The sequence below is a fragment of the Oratosquilla oratoria genome, chromosome 30 (genome assembly GCF_046742065.1).
Source record: "Oratosquilla oratoria isolate Oo_2021 chromosome 30, ASM4674206v1, whole genome shotgun sequence".
Lineage (NCBI taxonomy): Eukaryota > Metazoa > Arthropoda > Malacostraca > Stomatopoda > Squillidae > Oratosquilla > Oratosquilla oratoria.
This window is the reverse complement of record NC_134806.1, coordinates 23,239,479-23,251,978: the sequence shown is the minus strand read 5'-3', so window position 1 is coordinate 23,251,978 and position 12,500 is coordinate 23,239,479. Positions and strand designations below refer to the sequence as shown.

Here is a 12,500-nt window from a genome sequence, read left to right as displayed (position 1 = left end):
GCAGCGGCCCTCCTGACATGAAAATTTGTATACAACATTGGTGGTAGCCTCACTCGGAGTGTGATGCCCTTAGGAATATCATCAAGAGAGGAGTCACCCCAACTAACAGGAATACCATCATCGACTTGAGAATATTCTGCAAACCTAACCTCGTTAGTTCCCTGATAATGAGGAATAGCACGGCGCCCAGGGCCCCGAGTGAGGCTACCACCAATGTTGTATACAAATTTTCATGTCAGGAGGGCCGCTGCGACGGCTCCAGCACATACATTGGCAGGACCTCCTCTACACTGCGACGTCGCCTACAATCCCATAGAAACCAGGGATCAATTTTCCAGCATTTCACTGAAACACACAACATGAAGCCTCCTCTACAGAAGCTGCTAGACCAAACGGAAATTCTTCACAAGGAGTCTGCCTTCAGGAAGCTGCAGATTGCAGAAGCAGTATCCATTACTTGCCAGCGCCCTACCATCAACATACAGCAAGCTGCCGATTTTATTCTCCCTTCCGTGCGCCCTGTAAAGAATAACCCCCTCCAGGAACAACAAGCCCTTAGACAGCAGCAGCCCCGCGAACAAATGAAACATGTCCAGCTAGTTAATCAGCGCCTAGGACCAGTAACCAGAGCAGCAGCAAATCAGGCCAGAGCTTCTAGACAAAATCCCACCCCCTTGGCTCCCGGACAAAATCCCACCCTCTTGGCTCCCAGACAAAATCCCACCCTCTTGAATCCCAGACAAAATCCCACCCTCTTGGCTCCTAGACAAAATCCCACCCTCTTGGCTCCCAGACAAAATCCCACCCTCTTGGCTCCCAGACAAAATCCCACCCCCTTGGCTTCCAGACAAAATCCCACCCCCTTGGCTCCCAGACAAAATCCCACCCCCTTGGCTCCCGGACAAAATCCCATACTGCACCTCTCAGCCAATGAGAGGCCAGTATTCCGTCTGAGCTAGGCAGGCTGAGCCTTATAAGCCAGCCCATCCAACCAGCGGTCATTATTCGTTGGAAGACCTTCAATATAGCAGAGCATCCTACAAAGCAGTCCTCACCCTGAAGACGCCTCACGACGAGGCGAAAAACTATAGTTTCGGTGGAGTCAATAGTTGTTCAATACTATTACTATGCAAAAATATATCAGTTGGCATACACTGTGTATATTCTTTTGAGAGTCATGAATGACTACTTCCAGTCCCTCTCAGTTGCTAATAGGAAAGTATTCTCCAGATTAAAGAATACAGTCTTGAAGATTGTTAAAGCAACTAGTGCAGTTGATTTCAAGAGGGCGACAGTTGATAGCCGAAATATAGGATATATATATCTTTATTCGAAGTTTATCTTTCTCCGACTGTTACTGTATATAATATATGTATATATATATATATATATATATATATATATATATATATATAGTGTTGGCAGCGATGATGATGATGATGATGATGATGATGACGACGACGACGATGATGATGATGACGATAATGACGATGATGACGATGATGATGATGATGATGATGATGATGATGATGATGATGACGACGACGACGACGATTATGATGGTGACCATAGTGAGCAAAATAGGAATCACGCTTTCTTTTGTGCATTTTGAATTACTGCCTTATTACTAGCATGAATTATCTTATTATAATTTGAACTAAACACTTAATAACAGTTCTTTGGTATAATGTGAACATTCTAGCTACATTCTTCTAATTAATTTTCCAAGAAATTCCTCGTGTTATAGTATATAAGCGAACATTACATTAACATAGCGTCACCACGACCATGAATCAACATTGATAATCTCCGTAAAAAAAAAAGAACCAATATTCCATTAGGATGGGCTCGCCTACATCCCGTTGCGCCATTTGTCATTCGGACGAGACGCTTTTTCTGCAAGAAAGAAGGCGGATGCAGGGGCTAATGCACCCCCTCCCCGACCCGACGAATCGACGCGGCAGAGAATGTGAAGAGTCGACTCCCACCTCACCCGAACCCCATACTCCCGTCTTGCAGAATCAGTCTTTCCCCTTCCCATCACTCTACTCCAGCCCCATCCAACCACATTCCCCGTCCATCTTCATAGGTGAGGAAACAAACCAGCAATGACAAGGCGACAAGTGTCACTTAGATCGGGAAGGCCTGGTAAGGCGAGGTTGATTCTTAGGTAAATGAACAGAATCCAGTTCCGAGGTCCTTTCGGTTCGAGGTCCTTCCTTCAGCTAAATCAAGTTGTCTGAAGTTAGTCAGAACAATATTCCTGAAGAAGCTATCGTAACGGGGAAATCAGCTGATTTTAACTCAATCTATTTGATGGTCTGTCATCACTTGAAGGAAATTATCTGATGATGTGCAAAACAGTAATGTGTCACTGTAACGACCAAGTTAATCTATTCCCATTCATTACATGGTTATGCCTTCAGCTGAAGGTAATCGTTTCATATTATAAAAACAATAATAACAATAACAGTAATGATAATAATGCATAGGAGAGAGGCCAAACGCTAAGTATGGGACCTAATGTGTTTAACGTTTCGCCCAGAAGGGCTTCTGAAGAACCCCTGCTGGGCGAAACGTTAAATACTTTGGATCCCATACTCTGCGTTTGGCCTCTCTCCTAGAGTGCTATTGCAGTTGTTGCTGTTTTTACTCATAATAATGCATACATACATATACCAAAGGCTTTTTTCCCCCTTACACGGCAGGTAGCCAAAAAAAAAACAAGGGCATCCCCTACATATTCCACTCCCCTCTACCCTCTTCCCTTTCTCTTAACTTGGCACCTCCTGGATGACGGGTCATCCCTGCATCTTGTCCACTGCCCTGGTCAGAAGCAGTATCGCAAGACACAGCACATCCACAGTAAGGCCGCTTCATAAAATCGGTGACCCCCCTCTCCATCCCCTCATGCACAAAAGGAAAAGACGGGGAGAAATCTCTTCGGTCTGCGTCAATTTATTTCTCATACATACTACCTCAGACCCCATCCCCCACCCACTCCCCCTCATGCATCGCAGCATCATCCATACACAACCTTTCTCCATCACCCATATCTTCTGTCCTTTCCCGTCCTTCCTCAACAGACATTTCCTTCTTTCCCAATGCCCCTTTACCCCATACATCCATCCCATCCTAGGTCGCCCCATCATGCTCACTCCTTCCACATCTGCCTTCCACACCTCTTTTACTAGTCTTTCTTCACTCACTTTTTCCATTTGTCCAAACCATCCAAATACTCTTTCATCCACCCTATCTCCCAACTCCCTTTCCACCCCCCGTCCTTCTCCTCACCTTCTCATTTCTCACTCTACCCAAGCTAGTAACTCCTATCATACTTCTCAGGCATTTCATCTCAAACACATTCAAACTCCCTCTCTCTTCCTCTCACAGTGAAGGGGGTTGGTTTTTGGTCTGTAGGTGGTGAGCAAGCTTACTGGCTATGGAAACAATACTAACCAGATACGTGGAATTGTCTAAACAGAGTATTAGATTATCAACACGTTGACCTACTCCATGAATATTGCTCCGAATAAAGAGAGCTGATTTTATTCTGCTGAAAAGCCAATTCCGTCTTGAAGGGGTCATTGACCAATCGATACATATATTATCGTACTTAAGAGATTCACTGACAATACAAGATGAGGAGAGCTTCGTTAATGAATGAAAGGAATTACTGTAGGTTGTTTGTGAAGGACACATAAGGAAGAGTTCACATTTGTAGTCGAGTTGTAGCATTTTGATGACGATATCCTTTTTAATTAATGTTAAAGAAAATTAGTAATATTATCTACACTATGCTTTTAAGCTCCCTGACCTCCTAAAATTAATTAAAAAAAAGTGTTCTTTTCCGTATTTTGTCTTTCACACAAACTTGATCTGATTGTGCTCCTCACTTGATACAGGTGTGTTTTGCAAACCTTCATGATTCTCATGTGTTCAAACTACCTCGTCTCACTAATTATTTTCCTTTGATGTATAGTATTCTAACCATTTGTCTTGATCAAATTGTTGTTCCTTTCCTTCTTTTATAGGAGAGGGTTGTAGAAGAGGAGTGTCAGGCCTTTTACTCTGAGAATTATTTCTTATTTGTGACAGGCTAATATACTTAAAATCTCTGAAGCTAGATTCAGAAGAGACTTGTGTTTCACTTGACTACATATTTTGGTTGTAGTTTGTCACAGTGGAAAACTTTTAGATCCAGAAGATTGTTTGTGTTAATATCAATGCCATTGGTGACGTCAGACCAACTACCATTTTCTTTATTTTATTGTCCTGCTGTCTTACTGAGATTATTAAAATAGCTGTAATTTCATCATACATCATTACTATTTACACAATCTCTGGATCATGGCCCGGATACAGAAACAAATCTATATAAACATGAATTTTTTTTCTTTCTCTTAGTTACTAAGGTGGCAGGGCATCTCGCAAAAAATGTAAGGATAAAAAGAGACGAGAATTTGGTACAGGAAATCATAACAGTCAAACATACCAGATGCACGCAAGATGTGGACGAATCTAAGAGGTGGGACGAGGTAATAGATTAATCTCGAAGAGGCAGGAGGCGAACGTGGAGATATACGAGATCATAATAGATAGATTTTGAAGAGTTATGGGGCGCTGTCAGACAAACCCGAAATGAAATCGGTCGCAGGCCGGTGGAACTCGAACGTTCGAGATGAAATGAAAAATGAACTACGTGACGACGACAAAGGATTATGGTACTTCCATACAAGTCGAGCGTTTACAATAAGTGCCAATCACTTATCTAACGTTTGACGATAACTATTACCACGGAAAGAACGTTCGTTTTTTATCAATGAATGCAAATAACAGCATTCTGTGCCACTAAATCGTAGAAACCAGAAACAAGGTAATCACTGATATCGAGTGGCAACAGAAGAAATTAATCAGGAGACACAATTCACACTAGAGTGCTTTGCTGTGCCAAAGCATCAAGTTTGCAGTCAATGAATTTCAAAGCCAACACTCAGCTACCACTAAATCGTAGAAAACCAAGACAGTAATCATAGAACTGGAGTAGCCACAGATACAGCAGAAGTGATAAATGATCATAAATTCACACAGAAACGCATTATTTTGTCGAGGATCTCACGTTTGTAGTATATAAATTTTAAGAACTACACTGAGCCATCGCAAAAAACATTGACCTGCAATGATCTATAAAAACAACACAACTGTATCCAATGAACAATTCAGAGCCCGGTGGAAATAATTGTAAAGCGTAAGTAACATAGGAGGATAATGACCTGTAAGTTAATCTAATCAGTAAACTGCATAAACCATAAAGGAAATAACCAATGAACTTGGATAACAATACCAATAGATAATAAACAAATAATGCACAATGAAATGAATTAGTTAATATCGACACATGGCAATTACCTCGAAAATCTAGAATTATATATATATATATATATATATATATATATATATATATATATATATATATATATATATATAAATATATATTCTTCTAGGGCACAGGTTTTCATGTAGACAATTTTGATTGAAGTCAACTGCGCTAATAGCTTTGGCTATCTTAATATTCAAATTCTTCAGTTTGAAGAATATTTTTCTGTCTTCACAGTTCAAAGTGTGAACATAATCATTCATGATTTCAAAATCATGGAGAAGAGGTACAGTAAAAGGCAGATCATTCTTATGAAAGCCACATCCAGGATTCCAACATACTGCTCAACTATCATTGAAACAACTGCATAGGGCCTTGAATGATGGCTGAGCAATATGTTCGAATCCTGCATGCAACTGTCATAACAATGATCTGATTAATGTCGCTGTCACTATCGAATTTCTGTCGTGTGTGTATATATATATATATATATATATATATATATATACATATATATATACATATATATACATATACATATATATATATATATATGTATATATATATATATATATATGTATGTATATATATATATTAGCCAAATTACCCGCGCGTTGCTGCCCTAACCTAACCATACCCCACCTGACTTTAACCTTTAACCCAAACCAAAATAATTCTTAAATGAAATATAGCTTTAAACACTCCCGCTCCCAGGTGTGTATGTCTGTATGTATATACATATATATATATATATATATATATATATATATATATATATATATATATATTTTTATTTATATATATATACATATATATATATATATATATATATATATATATATGTGTGTGTGTGTGTGTGTGTGTGTGTGTGTGTGTGTGTGTGTGTGTGTGTGTGTGTGTGTGTGTGTGTGTGTGTGTGTGTGTGTGTGTGTGTGTGTGTGTGTGTGTGTGTGTGTGTGTGTGTGTGTGTGTGTGTGTGTGTGTGTGTGTAAGTGTGTGTGTATGTGTGTGTGTGTGTGTAAAGAACACATAGGAGACATCATTCAAGGCCTAACCAACAACAGGTTGCACACTTGGGAAATAAACCAACACTACCGCCTCATAAGAAAGGGCGATAGTGAAGGAGATAAGGGTAAAGTGTACATCTGTCTATCTATCTATCTATCCATCTATCTATCTGTTTATATCTCTATCTCTTGACCTATATATGTGTTAAACTCTTTCAGTAAAGGAATTTCAAGACCCTTCTCCTACACAAGCACTTGGAACGGGAGCACTCTATGATTTACAATGTGTTACAATGATAAAGCTTTTCAGTAGATGATATTCTAAGGTTATGAGTTCCGATGGAAAAAAAAAATTCTTTAGGTGCTTATCTAAGTGAATTTTAAAACTTCAAACTGATTTACAACACCTTGTCTAGAATTTTACGACGGGGTTGGCAAAATCGTTTATATCCACTTCTAGGTTTATCTTACTTCCTGAGAGCCGATACAGTTATTTTCAGTTCTGTTAGTATTTAGTGTGACAACAATTTCAATGTTGATTTTATCCATTCCTTTTTAAAATCCTTATATGCTTATATCAAGAACCTATCCCCGTGGTCGAGCGTGCACAATAGACGTACATGTATTAAAAAACATACCCTAAAAATCACTAAGTAGTTTCATAAATACACAAACAGATATCATAGATAATGCATTTTCATACATGACAATCAATATGAAAGCATCAAGTACTTACAGTAAACGGTGAGGATCTGCGAGTCCTCGATGGCCGCATTCGGGAGTTTCGGGTTGGAGGCACGACACTTGATTCTCTTCCCGTGGTCTTCCTTCAGGGGCATGATGATGACCGTCCCCGTGGTCACGTTCCCGCCGTTCATCACCTGTACCAGCAGGAAGAATGAAAAGAAGAATGTGTCTGAATATCAAGGGAAGGAGCTATACCGTAGTTTTGGGAAGAGTATGGTCTCGCTTGGGTCAGGGTCTGAATAAGAATAGGTCTGTTTACTTTGAGAGGTATATTAAAGATACGAGGTCGTGATGAGGAGCTGGGGTTCTGAGAGAGAGAGAGAGAGAGAGAGAGAGAGAGAGAGAGAGAGAGAGAGAGAGAGAGAGAGAGAGAGAGAGAGAGAGAGAGAGAGAGAGAGAGAGAGAGAGAGAGAGAGAGAGAGAGAGAGAGAGAGAGAGAGAGAGAGAGAGAGAGAGAGAGAGAGAGAGAGAGAGAGAGAGAGAGAGAGAGAGAGAGAGAGAGAGAGAGAGAGAGAGAGAGAGAGAGAGAGAGAGAGAGAGAGAGAGAGAGAGAGAGAGAGAGAGAGAGAGAGAGAGAGAGAGAGAGAGAGAGAGAGAGAGAGAGAGAGAGAGAGAGAGAGAGAGAGAGAGAGAGAGAGAGAGAGAGAGAGAGAGAGAGAGAGAGAGAGAGAGAGAAAGAGAGAGAGAGAGAGTTAAGAAATAATTAAAGGGGGTAGGATAGGATGAGTCAAAAGATGAAATACAGAGTATGAGGATGGTCACACAAAAGCTCAAGGTCAGAGCTATTCTTTCTGTGGTAACACATCACACGTTTGACGTAAAGAACCTGAGGGTTACTCCCATTACTTTCAAGATTTACTGTTCCATTACAAGACTTATCAAGCAAGGTTATAGTGAACTCCTATTAGGTAAAATTAACTGTCACTCATCATGCTTACCTGTACTTCATTGTTCTACACGATACTAGTTAATCTAAAGATATGTGATCATATTACTTTATACACTTTTCTTGAATTTAATTGTGTCGCACGTAACATCATAAGTTAAAAATGAATGTATATAGTTAATTATGTCAAGCTCTAGACAATTTTATCTATTTGAGGCCTGAACCCAGATTTGTAAAACCTTATCCATAATGGTGCCTCTTCTCAACTGAATAGAATCGTTGACAAGCAACAACAAAATTCATATACTTTTACGCAGTGCTCAATTGATTCATGCCAAATGAACAGACTTGGCTTTCACGGCCATGCGCTTTGTATCAAAATGAGATATAATTTGTGTTTTGATGGCACAGTATAATTGTCAGGTTCGTAGTGCGCAGGCTGTGGTCTTATGAGAGGTAACACGGTGTTTTGGATGGGTACTTTACGATTTTTTTAATATGCCCTGGTGAATACAATATCAAATTTAGTTATTATATGCAGATAACTTACAACTATCTATTGAAGTATAGTAGAGTCTCTCACAGAACTTTGAATTTTGAAACTTATATTCCATCTATAATAATTTCGATATTCTAATTCGGTGAGACGACTAGTAAACTCAAATATCGATACTGGGATCAAGTTGACAATCTATAGATAAGGGGGACATTCAGAAAACTACATAACCATATGGCATATAGGATGGAACAGAGTGACATTTTAACATTCTATATATAGACCCGAAGACATAAACATTTCATGATATATAGTAGATATCTGAGCACAAACAATCAGAAAGGTTAGCCACTTTGTCCGCCAGCGCACAGTAAGACGCATTCTCTGCCCCGTCCTCGAGGAATACGCTGAACATGTAATACATCATTACCAAAACCCCAAACCACCGTCATCAATACGTCAAAGTGATGCCAGTTCGCACGAAGCTGTAAATCAGCCCATGTCCAATGGTAATATTGAATGCCCTGCACTTCTACGGTGGCGGGTCACATTAATAATAATGTCTCTCATTGCATAACAGCGAAGGTTGTGTTCATCGTTATAGAGTTCACCAACCCACAGCTCTCATTACTATTGAAACTAAAGTAATTTATTCCTTTATCTATATTACGTGGGATTATTGTCACGGAAAAAAAACAAATAGCACTTGCGATTCTCGTTGCATATCAAACACAGCAACCCTGACATGAATAAACAGCTTCAAAATCTTCAAATTCTCCCTTCTTCCAAAGCCATGATCGTACATTTCCATGTTGATGATGTCTACTCTTCCACCCCACAGCGTGGTGACCAATTGACCACCCCATGGCGTGGGTGGACATTTGTCATTGCTGGGGGTTTTATCCTTTTGTCGACCTCTCCTAGGTTCGTGATTATTTCATATTATTTGTTTGTGACCTTTCCTTAGCTCATTCTATGTAACACTGTTCTTATATGTTTACGCATTGACTATTATATGTATTAATTCTGCCTTAAGAATGAAGTTGTGTAACTTCGAAACGTTGATACCGGAATATCTACTAGCTTGACTATCCTGCCTCAGCGTTGTAATGTCTTTTGCTGATCTTTTACATAGATTTCCTCTTGAAATACGTCGCCTTGTTCGCAGTATTGAATAAGTTAACAAGAAAATTATGCGTTATCTTGCTATTATATATACATATATATATATATATATATATATATATATATATATATATATGTGTGTGTGTGTGTATACATTTAACAACCAAAATACACTTTAATTCTAAGCCATCAAAGGCCAGCATGCTTGAAATTGAAATGTGGTACTGCCCAGGACTCGAACTATGACAAGTGCGACATTGACTTTCCAACTAGGCCATCTTTCTTGATGGCCTAGTTGGAAAGTCACTGTCGCACTTGTCATGAGGATGCCCGGTCCTGGGCAGCACCACGTTTCAATTTCAAGCATGCTGGCCTTTGATGGCCTAGAATTAAAGTGCATTATGGTTGTTAAATATATCTCTAATCACTGGGACCCATTCAGTGTTGTACATATATATATATATATATATATATATATATATATATATATATATATATTTATAACATTTTATATATATATATATTTTTTATATATATATGTATATATATATATATATATATATATATATATACATAAATACATATACCAAGGCTTTTTCCCCCTTACAAGGGAGGTAGCCAAAAAGGGAAAGGCATAAAATAATTTCCACCCATTCCATCCCTGAATACACTCCACACCCCTCCACCCTCCCTCTTATCTGAGCACCTCCTGGATGACGGGTCATCCCTGCGCCTTGTCCACTGCCCTGGGTCAGAAGCAGTGTCGCAAGACACAGCACATCCACAGCAAGGCCTCTTCATTCAATCGGCGACCCCCCCCTCTCCGTCCCCCCATTGCATAAAAGGAGAGGACGGGGAGAAATCCCTTTGGGCTGCGTCAACTTTTGCTCACACATACTACCTCACCCCACATCCCCCGCCCATTCCACCTCATGCAATCACAACATCATCCATATACAACCATTTTCCATTCACCCCTGTCTTCTGTCCTCTCCCGTCCTTCCTCAACAGACATTCCCCTCTTCCCCAAACCCCCCTTCACCTCATCCATCCACCTCATCCTAGGACGTCCCTTCATGTTCACTCCCTCCACATCTGCCTTCCATACCTCTTTTACTAGTCTTTCTTCACTCATTCTTTCCATGTGTCCAAACCATCCTAATATTATTTCATCAACCCTATCTCCCAACTCCTTTTCCACCCCTGTTCTCCTCCTCACCTCCTCATGTCTCACTCTATCCAGCCTAGTAACCTTCATCATACTTCTCAAACACCTCATCTCAAACACATTCAAACTACTTCTCTCTTCTTCTCTTATGTTCCATATTTCTGCCCCGTACAGTGCTGTTGGCACAATCACTCCTTCATACAGTCTCCTCTTAGCATCCATTCCCAAATGTCTATTCCCCATTACACTTTTTAATCCACCAAGGCATTTACTCGCTTCTCTCAATCTACATTCTACCTCCACCTTCACTCCACCTTTTCCTTCTACATTTGCACCCAAGTATCTAAAACTATCCACTTCCTCCAGTCGCTCTCCCTTAATGTTCACTTCCAGTCTACTGCCACTTTCACCCCTTGTACATCTCATCACCTTACTTTTACCCATATTTATCTTTAGCTTTCTTCTATCACATACTCTCCCAAACTCTGTCACCAACTTCCTCAATCCCTCCTCCGATCCTGCCACAACCGCTGTGTCGTCCGCAAAGAACAGCTAGCTCACCTCCCACTTTTCTCCATTTTCTTTAACCATCTCCAATCCCTGACCCACTACCCTTGCATTTACCTCTCGCACTACCCCATCCATGTATAAGTTGAACAGCCAGGGCGACATAACGCATCCGTGACGAAGTCCCACCTTTACCTCGAACCACTCACTCTCTCCATTTCCAATCCTGACGCAAGCTCTACTACTGTCAAAAAAACTCTTGACAGCTCCCAGAAGCTTTCCTCCTATCCCGTATATCTGCATAACCTCCCACAGTGCCTTTCTGTCTACCCTATCATAAGCATTTTCCAGATCCATAAAAGCCCCAAAAACATCCTTCCCCTTTCCTATAGCTTTCTCACATACATACATACATACATACATACATACATACATACATACATACATACATACATACATACATACATACATACATACATACATACATACATACATACATACATACATATATATATATACATATGTATATATATATATATATATATATATATATATGTACATATATATATATGTGTATATGTACAATACTAAATGGGTCCCAGTGATTAGAGATACATTTTAACAACCACAATGCACTTTAATTCTAAGCCATCAACATCGGGAGACCTAATGGAGGCCGACATGCAGAAATTAAAATGCGGTACTGCCAAGGACTCAAACCCAGCAATCACATGACAAGTGCCATAGTTAGTAAGTTACTACGGCACTTATCATGTGATTGCTGGGTTCGAGTCCTTGGCAGTACCACATAATTTCTGCATGTCGGCTTCCATTAGATCTCCCGATGTTGATGGCTTAGAATTAAAGTGCATTGTGATTGTTAATATATATATATATATATATATATATATATTTTGGTAGGAGGCCATGTTGTATACATGATTTCAAGAAGTCTACAGCGACAATGGCGTTGTTGAGCTTATATTGAAGCTTTAATTTGTCTCGTGCAACAAGTTTCTGTGCTGGTTCCAAATAGCTGAGAAGGTGTCCAAAAGACATTTGGTGCGGATTTCTCTTTTTTATTTTCTCCAATACGTATTTCGACCTTACTCGGTCATCCTCAGGGAGGGAGTTACAATGTTTTGGTGAGAAAACCGCACCAAATGTCTTTTGGACACCTCAGCTAT

General features: G+C 39.8%; 1 protein-coding gene across 1 annotated transcript in view; it reads right to left on the bottom strand.

Annotated features, from left to right (window-relative positions):
* The window catches only part of LOC143041048 (nephrin-like), a 570,810-nt gene that overhangs the window by 187,768 nt on the left and 370,542 nt on the right, over window positions 1-12,500 (bottom strand). The window contains exon 5 of the mRNA XM_076212666.1: window positions 7,121-7,265. Within this exon, the coding sequence (XP_076068781.1) occupies window positions 7,121-7,265 (145 nt within the window). The remainder of the gene's footprint in view (window positions 1-7,120; window positions 7,266-12,500) is intronic.